Raw genomic sequence first — 19,541 nt, forward strand, 5'->3', positions numbered from 1 at the left:
TCCACAAAGAGCCCCCATCAGGCAGTGGCCCTACCCTTTGGGTTCCCCCGGGGCGGGGCGCCGGACAGCAGGCTGGGGTGTTCCTGCTCACTCTGTGCCCCTGCGCTGGCCTCCAGGGGCCCATTGTAAAGGGATCTTTGCTTGGCAATAGCTCCTCTTCCTTATTTCAATGTGGAATCTTTGGAGAGAAGGGGAATTAAGATGACTCTAGCCCAACCTTCTGCCCCCAGGCGGAAGCTTACAGCTATTCCAGGCCAAAGGGTATCTGCCGTTTCTTTACCTCCAGAGATGGCCCTCCAAGGAATAGTATTCCACAGCCTTCCATGGAAACCTACCTGTTCGCTGTTGCAGCAGGGGCTCACAGAAAGTGGGGGGAGGGGGTTTTGGAGTCAGGTAAACCTGGGCTGGGAACACAGCCCACGTGTCTAAACATCAGGGAGAGGATGAGCAATTGACTTCGTCTCTGAGCCAGTTTCGCCTTTTCCTGCTTGCCTGGGAGATGGTGGAGTCAGGGTAATTCCATGTCTGATTCTCCTCTGTTCCCTGTGCCTATATACTTCCTGGGGGAGAGGCTCTTCCCAGGGAGAGGCTCAGTCATTAGCTAATCCGAATTTATGTGAAGGGAAGTAATAGTACTTTTTCTGGTACTGTTGCCTGTGAGAATCAAATAAGCTAAATGCCTGACACCAGTAGATTCTCTCATTTATAATCTTCATCTTCTGGAAATTATACTCTTTTAACCTAAACCCTAGTGGAACAATTTGAGAATGTCCCTCTCTACAATGGTGCGCCTAGGCCCCTTTAGGGCTCTGGCTGGGCTTTGCACCCACATCTTCCGCACTCTCTGGGATCAGTGACTTGACTGGGAATCTGTCACAAGCCGTCCTCCAAGAACTTAACGTGCTGATGAGGCAGAATTGACTCCCACTCACGTTCTGTCCCAGGGCCTACCCATTAGAGCCCTCTCAGCTATGGGCTGGGCTTGTCAGTGGGTTCCCAGAGAAAGTTGCCTGTTCACAATGCTCCTCTCCTTAGCCCTTGGCCCTTGCCTGCACCTCCAGACCTCTGGCGAGAGCCCCAAGCCCCCACCCCGGGGAGGAAGGCAAAGACAAGCCACTGCCTGAGTCCACACCACAGCCACGTTCCCACGAGGCAGTGCGCACAGCAGTCAGGCCCCTGAGCAGGCCAGCTCCTGGCAGGCCCCAGCTCAAATAGGAAACCAGATCCAAAGGTCCCCCCCCAGGGACATTCCCAGGGAACACTCCCCTCTCTCTGACCTCATCAGTATGTCCATGTCTCCGAGTTTACACAACTGGAACTAGGGTCGAAGGGGAGACATTTCTCTGGCTCCAGCTCCGCTCCAAAGGGAAGCACTCAGCTTGGTAGGATTGGGAAAGATTCAAAAGAACTCCTCCATCCTTGTCAGAACTTTGCATCCCCTTTGTAACACCCCATTTAGCATCTGGCCTCCTCCCCTGACCATGCATCTCCTCCTTGTCCCAGTGCCTCTGCTGCCCCAAGGAGCTTGTACACATGACATTCCAGCCTGCAGACACCTGCAACCTGAGGGACCGCCTCTCCTTGGCTGGGTGGGAGCGTGCGTCCCCTGCACATGGGTCCCTTTTAGTGGGAATATGGGAGACTCTGGCTGGGAAGTCATATTAAAGTTATTTGTGAGGCTGCCAAAAGGATCACTTTGATTTATAAAGTATGAAAGTTTGCCACATCTGAATTCACAGTGAATGAGTTATTTCCCATATTTTGCTCCAAAGGAGCTTATTACATTCTCAATTCTAGTGTGAAAAATGAATTGCAGGGAAAATGGGTCACTTTTCCCCGTTGTAGAAAGTGCTGTATTTAAGGTTTCAGTAACCCCTTCCCTTTGGTCCCTTCCAGGCTGGGTGGTTGGATCCCTGGAAATCCTCGGCAGCCCGGCCAGTCTGGTGCGAAGCATCGGCAATGGGATCTCTGACTTCTTCAGGCTCCCTTACGAAGGACTGACCCGGGGCCCAGGAGCCTTTGTGAGTGGAGTTTCCAGAGGGACCACATCATTTGTAAAGCACATTTCCAAAGGTAGCTATTGTGGTTCCTTGTAATAATACCTATTTTCATTCCTTCCTGTCTTATTTTCTCATTTTTAAAGAACGTGTTAAAGTTTTAAATGCATTAAGTTTGCCTCTCGCTTTGTTTGGCGTGTTAGCTTGCTGTGAAATGTTGGATTTGTAACAAAGCTGATGTATAACGTATTATGTTATAAACAGATCATTGCTTGCCTGTGTAGTGTGTGAAAATGTTTCAGAAACTTCAGAATTTTAAACCTCCCATTGGGAAAACAAGGATTGGCTCAAATGTTATTCCATGTGATAAATACAGAAATATTAAAGGTGTTCAGGACTTCTGCTAAACATCAGAAATCCTACACTGTGTTGCCTCATCATATTTTTTTTTAATGTAGATACAGTTGTCATAACTTTTGTAAGGATATGGATACATTTTGACATGGAAACCGATCTGGAGTCAAACTGCCAACTTTTCTCTAGCATGCCACGTAAACAGTGCCATCTTGTGGCCCAGACAGGTCATCAGGCACAGAAGCCACACTGCTGCCCTGTACAAGAAGAATGTTTTCGTTTCATCGTGTGTTTGCTTGACGATATTTTGGTCAGGTTGGCAGTGACTCGGGAACTAACAAGGGCCATCTGAGTCCCCCTTTCTTCTCAGCAGGAGGCAGGGAAAACAGTGCAAAGGGCTTCTCCCCCATAAGACGCTTTTTACTGTCAACAGCGCTGCAACTCTGTTACGAGTGGACAGGTTATAGAAGTCTCTAGAAGGCCGCAAAAGAAGACGTGTGCTTGAAATATGAGAACCCATGATCCGGGGCGGGGGACGGGGCAGGGGATGGTGCTGGCAAGAGGACAACAGGAGCAGTAAACCCAATTCCCTGGACAATGACAGGACCACTCCTCTGGGCCCGTCCTCCAGGAGGCTTGTGAGCTGAGCTACAGGAACTCACAGATGAGTCACGGGTGGATTTCTTACCCCTCACATTTAAATCTTTCAGGTTCTGTTGTTTTTGTTTTAAAATAGGACAACCAACACCTGCTAAATTGAACCCCATCAGTAATTTTAGCGTGCTGACTCACTGAATGTTTTTTTGCACTTGTTCTCTCCTTCTCTTAGCAAAATCCATTTGTTTGATGGGGTGTGTGTGCGCGCACACATGGATTTTTTTTCTTTTCAGATTACTGGTAAAGATGCAGCTGCAAAAACATCTTCCATTTCTTTTTGAAACTAGACATCCATAACAGATGAGCTAATACATTAGTTTCCAAAATGTGTCTATTGATGTCTTTCAGTTTTGCTCATTGAGATCTATGCAGAGTTGCTAGAGGGGATTATGAATATTTTGAGCAAGATGCTAAAATAGCCCTTTCTTAGGAAACAAACAGATGGAATCATGGCTTTTACATGATTTACTCCCTGTATTGTCCTCACTTTTTTCAGTTAACATCCTGAATATAAAAATGGCAGACATTCTCTATGGCGCAATAATTATTTCCTCAGAATGTCAAATGATAAAGCTTACAGACTGTCTCCCTTTAGTATGACTGAAGTAGTAAGAAGGTAATAATTTTTAGTTCTAAAGTGGAAATACTTCTTTACAATCTGTCTAAAATTCAGCAACTAACTTTAACCTTTAAATTCAGAGCAGGAAAATTTTAACCTTCAAACCTGGGCCTTAATGAGGACTTCAAAACTTAACTGTTTCAGCCAAGCCTTGACTATCAAAAGATAGTGAATGATGGTTTCATATGAAACTCTAGGCATTTCTCTGGTAACAGAGATTCTCATCCTATCCTTTTTGAGGAGCGCCATCACCCTCATAAGCAAGTGTTAATGTTCATCTCATTTTCTTAAGGCCGTTGCTTCAAACTGCCCATGAGGTAGCCACCCTCACTCACCATCCGGGCACGTCCAGGAGGCACAGAAGTGCTTCTCCCGTCGCTGTCTCCTCTCCCACAGCCCTCCAGGGACCACTCCACTGGGGTCCACCATATATGTGACCACATGCTCTTGTGCCCTCAGGTACCCTCACCTCCATCACCAACCTGGCCACGAGCCTGGCCCGGAACATGGACCGGCTCTCGCTTGATGAGGAGCATTACAACCGGCAGGAGGAATGGCGGCGGCAGCTCCCGGAGAGCCTGGGCGAGGGGCTCCAACAAGGCCTGTCCCGGCTGGGCATCAGCCTGCTCGGTAAGACGGTGCCGGGACCATGGCTCACGTCTGCCCTCTGGCTCTGCCAGCTGTCCAAGGGGTGCCGCTCCCAGGACTCGGGGTGGTGATGAAGTGCAGATTCTTTGTGTAGAAAAAGCTGAGCTCAGAGAGGATATGGCAGTTGGGTTGGCCCCTGCCCGGAGTCTGTGACGCTCTGAAACAGGACCCCGGCCAACACCGTGGTGCGGCCACCGCAGGTGCCCTCCTGTCCCATCCGAGGCTCACCTGTGCCAACGCTGGGCGCCGCCTTCCTTCGCCTCTAGTATGGCACGTGTCTCTGGCCTCCTTGCAGTTCTCCCGTTGGAGGCCCCCTGAGCATGGGGGTGTCAGCACTAGGACAGCAGCACACAGCTGTTTGCTTGTTAACGTGAGTAACAGGCCAACCTGGAACACTGGCCTCTCACTACCACAGAGACTGCAGACGCCTGCTTCTGTGTGAGAAGCACTTGAGCAGCTTGCAACTGTCATGTAAGCTTCAGTGAGGAGCCTGCTTTTTCCTTTTGTTTTTTTTAGAGTGCCTGACTCAGGGTAATTATCGTTTGTTGAGCAGCCAGATGGTATAGTTAGAGGTGAAGATTACTATGGATATTTCCAAATATTGCAAATGTTTGAAAAATAAGTTGCTTTGGGAAAATCTATAAAAAGGAAGCTTCAGAGCTGAACTTTTGCAGAGCAAGATTTTCAAGGATATCTTTTGTTTATTTGTTTGCAAAGGAATTTAAAACTGTGTTGCTTGGCAGCATGCCTGCCTAGCATCTGAAGGAGTGTGCATCTCACAGAGATCAAAGTGCCCCAAAGCAGAGGGAACAAAGGTCAGAAAGGGTGAGCTTGAAAGGATTTGTCCTCTCTCAGTCTGCAGTTCCAAACATAGACTCTCAACTCACAACGCAGCCAGCTGAGGCTCTGAGAGGAAGTAGTAAGATGTTACAAGTGCAGGTTAAGTTACTAGAAATTATTTAAGTCATAACATTGAGTGTGTGGGGCACTGTCACTTGATAATGCATGGCAAAGGGGAGGCTAACGGCCTGGGGATGGAAATGCTGGGTAAAGGAGCAGCCCCGAAGCAGTGGGGGCTGCTGTGCAGAAGGGGGTTGTGTGGGGTGCAGGCGCAGGTGTCCAGGCCCCTTCACCAGGACCTCAGGCAAGTCCTTATGTTCTCTGTACCTGGGTTTTTCTTTTGTAAATTAGGACTGGAAATACCATTATTAAGAGTCCTGCTGGTCAGCCGGGTGCCAGGCACAGGGCCGGAGTTTGGTAATCAGCACCCATCACACTACATTACGGTAGTAAAGGTACTGTAAGCGTTGCCGAATTGCAAAGAGTTTCACGTGAGCAATGGCGGGAGCCTTGCTGCTTTAGTTTCACTCCAATGGGTTAAGTCGCTGTAACCATGGGAAGTAACAATGAGGTGATCTTGGGGGCCTCGGGTCATTGTTTGGGGTTATGGGACCTCTTTTTGCTAAGAATTGTGGGCTTCTGTGTGTTCTGCTCTGGGCAGAAGTGCTTCCTTCCCTCTCTCCAAGCTCTTCTTGGAGCTTGGAGCTTACAGGGGCGCACAGAGGAGGCCTGAGCCGCCTGGCTTGTGACTGTTTCCACGCTGACTGACCTGTTCTCCTCCCACCCAGAAGCCCATCCCCCACCCCGCCCAGTTTCCACTGTATGAAATTGTGCCTGATGGTAGAAATCAATCATCTGAGAAGCCAGGGTTCTGCCTTTGTGATGTCGCCTTCAGGGCTCAGCTCCTGTTGTTAACCAGGGTAGAAAGTTGTAAAGCTTTGATCTTTGCTGTTGTCGTACTGTTGTGTGCATCCTCATCTGTGCAAGAGAATCATTTAGTCTGAGGAAAGTGCAGCGGGCTCACAGAGTCTTTCTATGTCTCTGGTATTCGGTTGGTGCAAAAGTAATTGTTGTTTAAAAGGTTAAAAATAATTGCAAAAACTGCAATTACTTTTGCACCAACCTAATAATTTCCAAAAACCTTGGAGTTCTGGGGGTGACGTAAATCCTCCTCACTGTACGCCCGTTGTACCTGCAGGCGCTGGCTGCCCCTGGGCCCCAGCAGGATGCTTCTATCTGTGCTCCTCAGACGTTTTCGTTCACAGTGGACATCTCAGGTTTGGCTCAAACCCGCTTCCTTTCCTCTAAGAGTTTAAGAACTCTGTAGCACACACAATCACTGCATTATCTCAGAACCTCCGGTTCCAGAACTACCTGATGTGTGGCAGGAAGAAGAGTCAGGAAGTCCCCACACCTGGGAAAAGTATAGATTTGTCTCCATTTAATCCAGTACCAGAAATGGTGTTTAAAAATGCCAAATGCATTAAGTGTCTAATTGACGCTGGAGCTATTATCATATAATAGTTTGAAACCCATGGTTAGTGAAATCAAAATGCTGGTTCCTCAGTTTCTTCCTTTACAAGACAGAAACATTAATGACCCAGTTAGTAGAAACACATTTAAAGAACACATCAGGGTTGACAGAGTATTTTCACATGTGTCATGTTATTTGATCTTCAAACCCTAGGCACGAGTGAGGTTAACTGGCTTCCCAGGTCAGTCCTCTGGCTAGGACGAGAGCCTGGCCTTTCCACGTGCCATCCACCACGGAGGTCGCCAAGCTGGAAACAATCAGGATGTGGGGAGACTGAACAATTGAAAGTTCCAGGGTGGGGAAAACACATTTCCCCCAAATGTTTATGGGTTGGGGGGCCTTCCTGATGCTGCTTCGCCCTCATGGAGACACTGGAGTGTTACGAGGCCCTTGAAAAATCAAAGGAAGTCTTTCGCTGCCATCCCCAGCCATATCGCCTCAGGTCAGCGAGGAAGTGTCAGTTGGCAGAGAGATGCCGCTGAGGCTCTTGGATGAACTCCACCACAGTTTTCAGAAAACAATGGCTTCTGGAACAATTCTGTTTAGCCTGCAGAATTGGCATTAGGCTTGCCCACATTGACCAGATCCATTTCCCGTACACCCCACTTTCTACTACACCCTGGAGTCTGTGTTGAGAGCTCCGTGTCACAGTTCCACTCCACGTTCCCTCCCAAACGTGACTTCTCTCTCATGAATACCATTGGCAGGATGTCAGGACTTGCTTCTCTGACCCACACTTCTTTTGGGCTGCTGCCTGACTTATGAAGCATTGCTGGATTTCCAAGCAGCCGCACCCTCTGTCTTCACGGCCACTCTTGGGATGCCATTTGGAATCCCAACAAAATCAGCCTCTACCAGATGAATCAGGACATGTTCCCTCAAGTGAGTGAGCAAACAGCTGTGCACCCAAAAGACGGCCCTTAGGAGTAGCCCCTCCGATAGCACTGTCAGCGGTCAGCGGATTGGTTTGCAGTTAGCAGGGAGTTGGGGAATAACAGAAGTACTTCCCTTCTCAGTTTCCTAATCTGTTCTGGTCAGAATAAGCTGCCCTCAAGCTGGAATACCTGATACACCGTGGGCCTCGTTCGGCTCTGGAATGGTGAGCTGTGGAGTGGCATCTCAGCTTAGGCCTGCGCCTCTGCTATTGTGACTTATTTTCAAAATGCCCAAAATATAATGGCACCCTGTGCTAAGGACAGCACCAAATAAGCACACAGGCAGGGACTCTCATAGCTCAGGGACTGTGTTCTCTGCCTGAGACTGGGGAGCAAGTCCCAGAACTGGTAAGGGAGGGCCATTTTAGTTCCCTCGCTTCGAAGAGAGCCCTCCTCTTCCAGCTAAAGGATAGAAAAGGAAAGCGCGCCCCACTTTCTGCCCTCGCCAGCACACATGGAGCCCATAGGCATTCCCCTGCGAGGTGCACTCTTCCTTCCTCGCCTCACTTCATCACATCACAGCCGTCTCCATGTGGCCGCCCACCCCATGGGCCTGATGCCAACAGACAAGTTTGGGGATCAGTTTCCACTACTTAAAGCCTTAAAGCAGAGTTTGAGTATATGACAGTAAATAATTTACCAGTTGTAGGATTTAGCTGGATTATACTAATAAGAGAAACTTCTGAAGCTCTACGAAAAGCTGCTCCTCTCAAGGCATGGCTGCAGACACCACGGAATGACTGCCAGTCTCTCACTGCCTCTCTGTTCTCCGCCTCGCACCTGGTGACCAGTGAGGTGTCGGTGTGTGTGACGTGCCAGCTTTCCCCCTTCCAGGATCAGGTGCTGAGCGATGGCATGTGATCTGACAGGTTCTCCTCTACCTCTCAGAATCTAACACCTTGTCATGGGGTTCAGGCTTTCCACTTTTCAGGCTGCCTAAATAGTTTATCTATCAAAGCCGTAGCAACTGAGCCTTGACTGTGGCTGGTGGCTGCAGAAAGTGGAAGATCAAAGGATAGTTTCACTGTGATACCTGTTTGCACTCAGGCAGGTAGAAGTTGGAGCCCTGTGTGCATGAGACTCACAGCCATGAAAGCCCCGTGTACAGGTCGGGCCTGGCACATTAAGGGAGGTGGGAGAGTCTCAGCAAAGTGACCACGTGCCCCCCAACTCAGTTTTAATAGGCTTAACAGAAATCTGCATTTGAGCAAAGACATTTCTCTCAGAAATGCAGGCAATAATACAATCGACTGCTGAATTTGTAATTATTTTCCCCCGTTTTGCTACTCTTTAGCATGGAGACCTATCAAAGAAATCAGACAATGAAATCATAAAAGCTGTATTCCTTGATTTGGTACTTTTCACTTTGACTGTCTGCTGTGAAATGATTTGAGGACAAGGCCCTGGGGATCTTCCCTCTCCCTGCGCTGATGGCAGCCACCAGCTTAGTGTGCCGGTTCCGTGAATACCTCCCAGCTGCTCTGCACCCAGAACTCACAGGTGGAGAGCAGAGCATGAGATTCCTCACACTGAAGATGTGGGCGAGCTCCCCAGCCCAAGTGCCAGGGTTGGATGTCTGGGGGCGCTGGAGCAGTGATCCCTCAGCCCTCCATAGCCAGGGCGGCCGGCACCAGCTGTGAGCAGCTTCCTCTGCTTCCCGCATCATTTCTTTAGAAAGTTTGAGAAGCACTGGTCTAGGCTGGGAAACGGACCTGTCGCCTCAGGTCATTCTTAATCTGTCAATACGTAAACTTAAGTGGCTCTGTCAAAATTTAGAGGAATGGAATCCTTGAAGAACATTCCCTTTACAATTGACCTGAAGGAACTGGCCTTTGGTTTTTCTGGATTTTGTTCAATGGAATAGTGCTTGAAATTAGCAGGTCATTAACTGAGACCTGGAAATCTCTGGTTACCCAAGAGACTTTCAGTTAGTGGCATTTGGAATAATGGGATTTGACATGTACTAAATTTCTACCAGGGGGACTGTGCGTTTTCATTAATCCTAGCAGGTTTGAGTTGAAAACAAAGAATTCTGTCAAGAAAAATGAAATTTTTACCTTTTACTAAGTTAGGGAACCCCCCCCACACACACACACTCCATCATGGGCGGAAAAAATATCAAAACTGGTGAGGCCTTTCCTAGATTTCATCATTGGCCCCTCAAAGTAAGAGTAAGGAGGACAAACCACCCTGCAGGAAAGCCATTAGAACAGATACTGGTGAGAGCAGGGTTTTGTAGCTGTTCTAAAGTGAAGAGTAAGTGGCCAAACCTCAGATGAAATGAGAGAGAAGGAGTTTGTCCAAGACGGGCAAAGGGCAGAGCTTGCTGGTGCAGAGCTGGGCTGCAACTCTGACTCCCTCAAGTACGGAACAGCTGTGTGGCCTTGGGAAAAACTCCTTAACCTCTCCATGTCTCAGTGGCCTTATCTGGGAAATGAGGATAAAAACCATGCCTGACTCCTAGGATTATGAAGATTAACGATCTCATACAAGGAAAGCTCTTCACAGCCCCCAGCACCTAGTAAGCACTCAGATCAGATTAGTGGTGTACTTACGTTCAGCTTAACGGGGATGCATTCTGAGAGAGATGTCAGCAGGCCGTTTCGTCATTGGGCAAACATCAGGTGCACGTACACAAACCTGGTAGTATGTGCACCCCTAGGCTGTGTGTAGCCTGTTGCCCCTAGGCTATAGCCAGTACAGCTTGTTACTGTACAGAACAACAGGAGACAGAACGATGACAATCGAGACACAGTAAACACAAGGTGTCTGAGGCTGCCGCCAGTGTGACACGGCACACTGTTTTACAGCAAACTTTTTTTATAAGTAGAAAGAGTACGCTCTAAAATAATGATAAAAGGTAAAATAATGATAAAAGGTCCTCAAAGAAAGTTGTTTCATTATAATATTGATGAGGTTCCCTTGGAACTTAACTCTTGTTTATATCAATTAGCCTGTGGTAAAACTGGTTTCCTTAATATGTCGTTTTGCTTAAAGTCACAGAACCTAACTTTGACTTTAAGTGGAGACTTACTGTATAGTAAATACATAAACCAGTAACACAGTTGTTTATTATCATTATCAGGTATTATGTACTGTACATAATTGTATGTATGTACTTTTATACGACTGGCATGCAATAGGTTCTTTTACACCAGCATCACCACAGATACACTGAGTAATGCGATGCACTTCACTACAACGGTTACCAGGCGGTAGGAAAGCTAAAAAAACTCCATTGTAATCTTAGGGGCCCACCGTCATTTATGGGCTCCATCATTCACCAAAATGTCGTTATGTGGCACATGACTATAATAGAAATAATTACTATATCAACAATTACTCTTATTAAATAATTATTAATATATTAAGTTATTGTTCAATAATTGCTCTTATTAAAAGGGAAAACACGGAAAGGGGCTGGCCCCTTCCAGTTTTTTTCATCCTCCTGACTCACTGAAAACGTGTTAGGCTGAACAGCTTCACTCTCCTCCTAAGGAATTGTTAGCTCTCTTCCCTAAAAACTGTGTTGCCTGATTTCTGGAGAAAGGCATGTGGGTGTCACTATAGAATAGTTGACATGTTTATTAAATTCTGAGCTGAACTTCACAGATCCTGATTATGGATCAAAGCCAGTCTGAACATTGTGTTTTGATGAAGATAATAAATGTCTAACCTAAACTGCCCTCAATGTACTTAGATAATTGGTAAATAGATGTAAAGAACTTCATAATGAGGGTGGGGTTTCATTTTCAATCCACATAAAACTGTGTTCCAGATTGAAGGTTTTCCTTTGCTGGGGATTTTAAGCCTTAGCTCTTACTGGGGGCTTTTGTTGTTTTTCAGGTGCAATTGCTGGTATAGTCGATCAACCAATGCAGAACTTCCAGAAGACCTCCGAGGCTCATGCTTCAACAGGGCACAAGGCCAAGGGTGTAATCTCGGGCGTGGGGAAAGGAATCATGGGAGTGTTCACAAAACCCATCGGAGGAGCCGCTGAGCTCGTGTCGCAGACTGGTTACGGTGAGTCGGTGCAAAGCCTGTCAGACCAACTCAGACATTGCCAATTAATGTGTGTTATTATACCAAGGGTTCCCTACGTTAATCTAGCCCTTCACGTGGCAAAGGAATGAAAAATAAAAGGAATAAATCCGTAAGTAGATAAATATCTATCTTTCTCACCGCCTTATGCTTATCTACATGAAGAGTAGAATTGTACTAATAATAAATTATAATAAAATTACAGAACCAGGAAAATCAATGACTAATTTCAGTATATGTACATGTCACAGAATCTTTTTACAATACATTTAATCAAATAGGCTTTAATGAAAAGTAACCAGTTAGAGATTGAGGGCAATATATAGAAGATACTGAAGCAGAGAATAGAATTATTGCTTTTTCTGGTGAGCAATTTGAACGGAAAAATAGATTATGAGACAGAAAGCTATCTTTAAATTGTAATGTATTTGTATTTGGACAATGAGAGAGAGAGGGGAACACTTGTGTGTGTGTGTGTGTGTGTGTGTGTGTGTGTGTGTGTGTGTGTGTGTACATGGCTGTGTGCACACATGCCCACAGAGCTTTACACTTGGCATGGCGTTCTCACCTGCGGACTCCATGCTGCATTGCAGCCAGGCCACGTCTCCTCGCCAATGGCAGCAGAGGCATATGACCTGCAACTGAGAGCCCCCTGCCTCAGGCAGACAGTTGTAGAGAACTTTGGCTCATGGTATTACCTGCGCTTGGAGGTAGAGTGCCAGGGCCTCTCCCCATGCATGCTGTGCACACGGAGCAGTGGGTGTGCGGCCAGGAAACACCTCCTCCCATGCTTATTTTCTGCATTCTTGACAGAGCACATGGAAGTGACTTTTAATAAACATGTGACTGGAATTGTTTCCTTTTTACCCAAAGTCAGTGTCGTCACTTTGGTGGTGAAGCAGGCCACCTCGCTAGTATAGCAAACGAGGAGGGCTCTCATTTGTCAGACATGTGAGCTCACTGCATCTGGCCGTAAAGTCAGCAGGGGGCATTCCACCGCAGCCGTCCTGCACCTCAGTAGATCTAACAAGAGGCAGCCAGATCAGGGCATAAAAACTGTCTGAAAGGAAGAGAGCGGCAGACGAATGCCCACACTCAGGCAACCATCGGAGAGATTCCTCTAAGAGACCACACAGACACGAACATGTGTTCCTCTTCGCTTCTCCCCTGCCTCCTCCCTCTCTATTTCTGTCTCTCCTTCTGTGAATGACATTTTCACTCACAGGGAAACTGACAAAAAGAACTTCTGCAACTTCTAAGTGGACAAAGTTAAATACTCCCTTATCAAGTGCTTACACATTAACAAAAACAGTATTCCTTTTGCTCTAGACTCCAGTGAGGGAAAGTCAACTCATACTTCATAAATTCCTTTGGTTTTGAAAACACCATTGTGCATTTCCCAGGGCTGAGGAACTCTCCTTATGTAAGAGCATCTCAGAACAGAGCTTCACATGGCCTTGTTGGTTTCCATCATCCTTGTAAAACTTTTATTACTGCACTGAAGGTTTTATAAACCACTAACTCTTAGTCTAATGACTGTGCCTCGTTTATAAACATTTACAAGTCCTCAGAAAGCACACATGCTGTACCATCTTTGGTTCTGGAGAGTCTCTTTGGAGGCCTGCGTGGCTGCTGCTTGGTGCCCTCATTTGGTGCTGGCACTGGAGAGAGCGTGTCATAAACCGGAGGCCCCACGAGCACTCAGAAATATATACGGATTCATGTTTAACAGCTGGATTAAGTCACTTAAGTACTGTATCTAGGCAAACCATGTGCCTTTGTGTGCATCTCGGTGTGTGTTGTGTTTTTTAATTATTTGACCAGCCACAGCGTAGATACAGAAGTATTCTAATATTAAGCAAGAAAGTCAACTAACAATCTTGACTTTTTTATCACATAAATTGTAAATGATGTGTAAGCCATTTTCAGGACCGATTACTCCCAGGAGCGTTATGCTTCCTCTAATTACCAGTCTATGATGGACTACAAGATTTCAGCTTGTAGCTAATGTAAAATCACCAGGGTTAAGAGCATTGCAGTATTTAATGATTATCTGTACATTTGCTTCCAAAGATGTGACATCATTTCGGATCTGCAGCATTTTATGGATGGCTCTAAGCAGATGACATCACTGTAGCGGGGGACTGTTTTCCAGAAAACAACTAGTAAAACTCCCTTACTTCTCTTACCACAGGTATTTTACATGGAGCTGGACTTTCTCAGCTTCCCAAACAACGCTACCAGCCAAGTGATCTACGTGCTGACCAGGCTCCAAATAGCCACGTCAAATATGTCTGGTAAAATTATTGAGACACTTGCTCAACTGTACATGCACGTTGTGTGTTAACAGGGCCTGGCTTGCTCTCGAGCTAACCAGCCATACTTCCAGGGGCACCCAAGAAGAGCCGTCATTTTCAGCGTCTCAGGCAGCACAGGGGCGTCCTAGAGCCAGGGAAAGGTGGCTGTCCTCAGAACTGGATCTGCCACTCAGGATGCTCCCTGGCAGGGAAGCCGGGGCCCACGAGAGGGTGTGAGATTCTCCATGAAACCAGCCTTCTAATTAGGGGTAACATCTGTAATGCGAAGAAAAGGAACCAACCAGAGCCCAGGGAAATCTTTGTCCCCAGAAGTAGCTGGGCTTTGCTGACCAGAATCAGTTTGAGAATTAAAATAACAATTACCGTTCAAACTAAAATAATTAGATTGGTGAGGGCCCTTTGCCCTTGGGGAGCATTGTGTGGGATTGCCCAACCCTTGGTACAAACAGTGAGCACTAATATTGACCGTTTTTTCAAAGCTGGCTCCTAGCCTCACTTTTCCCTTTTAACACAGGAAAATGCTTCAGTCTCTGGGCAGACCGGAAGTCCACATGGCCCTGGAAGTGGTTCTGGTGCGGGGCTCAGGCCAGGAGCACGAAGGGTGCTTGCTGCTAACGTCAGAAGTGCTCTTCGTGGTGAGTGTCAGCGAGGACACACAGCAGCAGGCCTTCCCTGTCACAGAGATCGACTGTGCCCAGGACAGCAAGCAAAGCAACCTGCTCACCATGCAGCTCAAGCAGCCGAGGGTGGCCTGTGATGTGGAGGTACAGTTCAGAAAACAGGGTGACTGGGGCTGGCTTCCAGCGAAGTCGGGATGTGGGCTGATGGACTGGCTGCCGAGGGGGTATGAGGCGAAGGGGTTGCAGAAGGGGGTTGGGAAGTCCCAGCCAGGTGTACCTTTGAGCCTCCTGCCCCCCTCCCCCCATCAGGAGAGCCCAGCAGGAGGCCGGGTGGACTCACAGCCCCGGGCTAAGCCACCATAGGACTTGAACCAGGCTTGGTCGTGGGGCTGGGAGGCTGGGGAGCTGGAGTCAACAGGACGGGACAGGGCAGTGGAGCTCCAGAACAAGCAGGTCTTACAAGGACTAGGACCAAGGCAGCAATTCCATGCAGCTGCTCCAGGAGACCGGCCCCACGTGGGCCTGCACGTGGCCTGGAAGTGGCTGTCCTGGAGAAGGCCGCCTTAGAAGTGAGGGTGTCATGAGTGAAACAGGGCATGGGCAGTAGGCCAGACCTTTGCAAGTTCACAAACCAGGTCTGTGACTTGTGGGGTCAAAATTTTGTACACAGAGCTCTCTCCCCCATCCACTGCTCTGTATTCTGTGTGACTCTGTGTTCCCTTTCCCACAGGGCAGTTTCCCTACGTCCCACGAGGCATCTCCTGGAGGTGCTGCTTAGAGTCTTTGGGGCAGCTCCCTGGCCACACAGCTCCTGAGATGTTCTGGCTGCTGGCTCCTGGCCACATGTTAGTTGATGTGGAATGGGTGTTCAGGCAAGGCATACTGGGTTCAGGGGTCAGGGCATACTGATGAGAGTAGCACCAGCTTCCTGCAGTCCAGTCCGGGGTGAGCAGGGGCCCCGCTGGGAAGCTGCTCTCTGCCCCGGCGTCCCTGCTAATTGCCTGATCTACGGGGCCCTAAGAGTTGACCTCAGAAACAGACATCTTTTCCCACTTGGCAAGATGGGTGTGGATCAGGGGCAGTGTGGAGCCTGCTGGTCCTAACCTGGGACAGAGTGGCCCCGGGAAAGGACAGCAAACCTGTCTCTACAAGGTTCTGCCCGATTCCTTCATTATTTTCTTCCTGGTATGGGGAGCCTGCGTCTCCCTCACACCACTGTTTGGGTAAAATTATCTGAGAAGATGGAAGGCAGCCAAGCACAACAACTGAGATTTCTCTAGTTTCTTGGATCATAATCAGTCAGGCTTTAAGCTGGGGCTTGGCACTAAACTACAATGCTGCTTCGAATTGATGAGTTTCTGGGAATAAACAGAGGTCAGATGTCCAGGCTGACTTTATTAGATCTGCCAAAATCTTCTGATCTAGTTGACAATAAAGCAACAGTGATGTGGCTACAGGATTTGGCAGGAGATATTATCATTATCTTCAAGTCCTTGGTCCTTAACGAGAACCGTCCAGGGCCCTGAGGAGGGTCTGTCACCATCATTATTCCATAGCTGCTTGGGAACAATTTCAGATCCTAAACTATTGAGGCTGGAGATTCAGCTTTTGCTGTTAAACTGTCTATTGTGATCCTTCTCTCTCCGGCTTTTTTGTTTGAGGGTACTGTTGGGAATTAGCATAACTGGAGGGAAACAGACCTGTTTCTCCAGGGGTTAGTGAGATGATATCTGGAGTCACCACCCCAACAAGTTGCCAAGGCCTAATTGAGACCATGGGATCACTGAGGCAGGAGCACTGACACTGGACAGCATGCTCTACACCAGTTGCCACTGGTGTTCAGGGGTAACAGAGGGTTGGAATGAAAGGATGGCAAAGACAGAGGCAGGACAAAGAGCAGGAACCGCAGGGTAGCTATTACAGACAGACGAAGACAGATGCCGAGTTTACCCAGCAGCACCTGAACCAGGACAGAAAGGGTGGCTAGCCAGTATGCCTTCTGCCTCCGCTGCTTTCCCAGTATCTATTCCACTTTACAGCCACCCTCAGCTCTGCGTAAGAAACAAGAACTAACTGCCCCAGTTCTGTGTCCAAACTCTAACCTCCCCCAGTCACCCCAAAGGAGACCTGAGCTGCAGAACGAAATACTCATTTATTTTCTGAGACAATAAACCCTTCCTTAAATGTGTCGTAATCCCATGTATTTTTTAAATTGGGGGGGCAGGGGGTGGTGTCATTCAGTGCTGCTTGACACGACTTTTCCTCCATTGGCACACTCGTCAGTGCATAGCAACCTAATCCAGATGTAAGCTGGGTGAAGCAGCCTACCCGCTGTTTTCCAGGGAAAACTATATAAAATCTTTATATATATAAAATGGCCTTTCTGGTTTTTGCTTTAGATACTAGGAAACACAGCTCCTTTGAATTTTGAAAGGAATCAATTTGTAGATGACATCATTCAGTATATTCAAATATGGCAGGATTCAGATTTTTTTAAATCAGCATTTGCTTTTCTTGGTTAAATGCAGCCATTTTTAGGGTAATAATTGCTTAATATGCCTGGCACATCATCGAAATCCCTTATGAGAGGCTCAAAATGAGTCAGAAGGTCAATTTATTCCTTGGCCAGGTTCCTTTCACAACACGGGTTTTCCTGTGCTGCTGTTCAGGAGGAGCGATTAAGACTTTGTGTATCCAAAGCTTTCCAGCTGAACGCTGACCCCATCAAATGACATCATCAGCGCTCTGGCTTTTGCCTGGTGGTGCACAGCTTTCATGTGTCAGTGAATCTTTGGGGGCCTTTATTTTCGTTCTCAAGCTTAAAACTACGAGACCCAAACTCTAACAGATCCCTACTTACTATTCTGGCAGGCCCCTTCACTTTCTACCATCCCACTGGCTTTCCGCAGCTTTTAAGACACCTTGGCCACACTGTTTCTGTGCCCTATGCAGAAATACGGAAATTCTTTACACTACTTGGAGAACTAAAACGCCCTCGTTAAAATGGTTTTAATTCTTCCAGTGGTCTTGCCAGCATTTACTAAAGAATCCAGAAAGGTCAGTGGCTACCTGATTCCCACAAATCAGCGGCTTATGCACTAGCTAGTTTCAGGGTGGGAAGAATTTATAGCTACAAGTGCCTTTGATGGGTACTTTCTCAGGAAATCTCACCTAAGAACTTAGGTAGTATATCTCTGTTCTATTTGAGTTCCACTGAAGATGAGCCAGACTTTTATGAACCATAAATGTGCTTTGCATCCTCCTTTTTTACATAAAAATTTCCCCTTCCTCTGCCCAGTTTTATTTTCTCTGGCTTTAAATCCTAGTATTTATAAAAACAGAGAATGTTACAGTTCAAAACGTATTTTTTTAATGCTGTCCAAAGCCACTGGTTTGAAAGAGATGCTCTTCACTTTTTCTGTCAAACTCAAAAAAGTTCCGTCTGAAGAGGTTTGAGGAGACAGGCAAACAGCTTTTATTTCAGAGCTTAGTTTAATGGTGATTAGATTTAAGCAGAGAACACCTTTGTTCCTAGGCTGGTTAGTAAAGAGCAGTGACAGATGTTTTAATAGTTAATGACTAAAATGTTATCAAATCAACTTCAAATGTGGGGATTTTACGTAATACCAAGTGCTTATTCAAAGGAGGTTGTCTTTTTCTTTTCTCACGTAGAGCTTGTTATACCGCTGGAATTGCAGTAGTATTGCCAGTTAGAGGCAAAAAAGAAGCAGTTTTGGATAAAATGGCTTTAACTAAATAACCTGAAAATGTATCAAGTGTATGAAGGCAAAAGAGGTAATTGTGGAAATCTCCTTATGAGAGTCTGGCAACTACAGAATCTCTTTTATTTTTGGATCCCAGGTGGATGGAGTCCGAGAGAGACTGTCAGAGCAACAGTACAACAGACTTGTGGATTACATCACAAAGACATCTTGTCACCTGGCCCCCAGCTGTTCATCCGTGCAGACACCATGCCCTGTGCTGGCTGTGGAACCTCTCCCTTCCACTGTGAAAACGTACCATTATATGGTGGATCCACATTTTGCTCAAGTCTTCATTAGTAAATTTACCATGGTGAAAAATAAAGCCCTGAGGAAAGGGTTCCCTTGAGGGGGTTCCCTTCTCTCAGGTGTTGATTCCTCGTTGTGCAATTTATTTTTGAAAAAGAAACCCAATTCTAACATCTAACATGGACACAAGGACAACACTTTTTCTATAGTTATAGGTAATTTTCTATCCTTTTCTAAAATTAATTCAGATTCCTCTTTCTCCCTAAAACTTAAGATACTGTAATAAAATGGAGTGATAAAAAACTTCTTCCTTTCAGTGGTAACAAAGATTAACATAATCATGTATGTTGTAGTCTTACCACACATAGAAATTGCATTCCTTTTTGCTCTACAATATTTGCTAAAATGTCGACTATAATTAGGATCTGGTAACACTCCACTCTAACGTAAAATATGGTCAGGCCTTAAAATGGAGAAATATTAAAACTTCATTCACAGTTGCATCTGATTTTAGGCTGAGACACTGTCTTTACCTAAAACCTCCATCTGCAAAGGTTTAGATTCTTTAAATGAAATTAAATTTTTAGGTTTTATTGTTTAACTTGTTGTATTTGTTACTTATATGTGATGCTGTTCTTTTCAGTGAAAGCTGATGTGTATACTCCTACTTTTAAAGTCTGCATTTTACTGAAATTTACCAAACATGACTATCCAGGTACATTCTGGAAAATGTTTTTCTAGTTTGTGTTACTAAGTCAAGCTTAGTGTAAATCTTTTTTATCTACCAATGAAAATAGACCCAAAGTGCTCAAGTGACTTTTAGTTCCATAAACTAAACACTACTAGGAATTACCTTTGACAGTTCCTTGTGGAAGGGGTTAGCAGGATTCACACTGCCCTGGTGCACTGAAGGGGCGCCAAGAACCTCAAAATTAACTTTAATGAACCAGACCAAACAGTTCATTTTG

At 46.5% G+C, this 19,541-nt stretch overlaps 1 protein-coding gene across 7 annotated transcripts in view; it reads left to right on the forward strand.

Moving 5' to 3' along the window:
- Window positions 1-18,705, forward strand: part of VPS13B (vacuolar protein sorting 13 homolog B) — a 719,992-nt gene extending 701,287 nt beyond the window's left edge. For all 7 annotated transcript variants that reach the window (XM_033126656.1, XM_033126657.1, XM_033126651.1 and 4 more), the window contains exons 57-62: window positions 1,897-2,073; window positions 4,087-4,257; window positions 11,431-11,607; window positions 13,820-13,922; window positions 14,458-14,707; window positions 18,425-18,705. In XM_033126656.1, the coding sequence (XP_032982547.1) occupies window positions 1,897-2,073; window positions 4,087-4,257; window positions 11,431-11,607; window positions 13,820-13,922; window positions 14,458-14,707; window positions 18,425-18,673 (1,127 nt within the window). In that variant the 3' untranslated portion in view covers window positions 18,674-18,705. The remainder of the gene's footprint in view (window positions 1-1,896; window positions 2,074-4,086; window positions 4,258-11,430; window positions 11,608-13,819; window positions 13,923-14,457; window positions 14,708-18,424) is intronic.
- The last annotated feature ends 836 nt before the right edge of the window (window positions 18,706-19,541 follow it).

The sequence above is a fragment of the Rhinolophus ferrumequinum genome, chromosome 14, assembly GCF_004115265.2.
Source record: "Rhinolophus ferrumequinum isolate MPI-CBG mRhiFer1 chromosome 14, mRhiFer1_v1.p, whole genome shotgun sequence".
NCBI lineage: Eukaryota > Metazoa > Chordata > Mammalia > Chiroptera > Rhinolophidae > Rhinolophus > Rhinolophus ferrumequinum.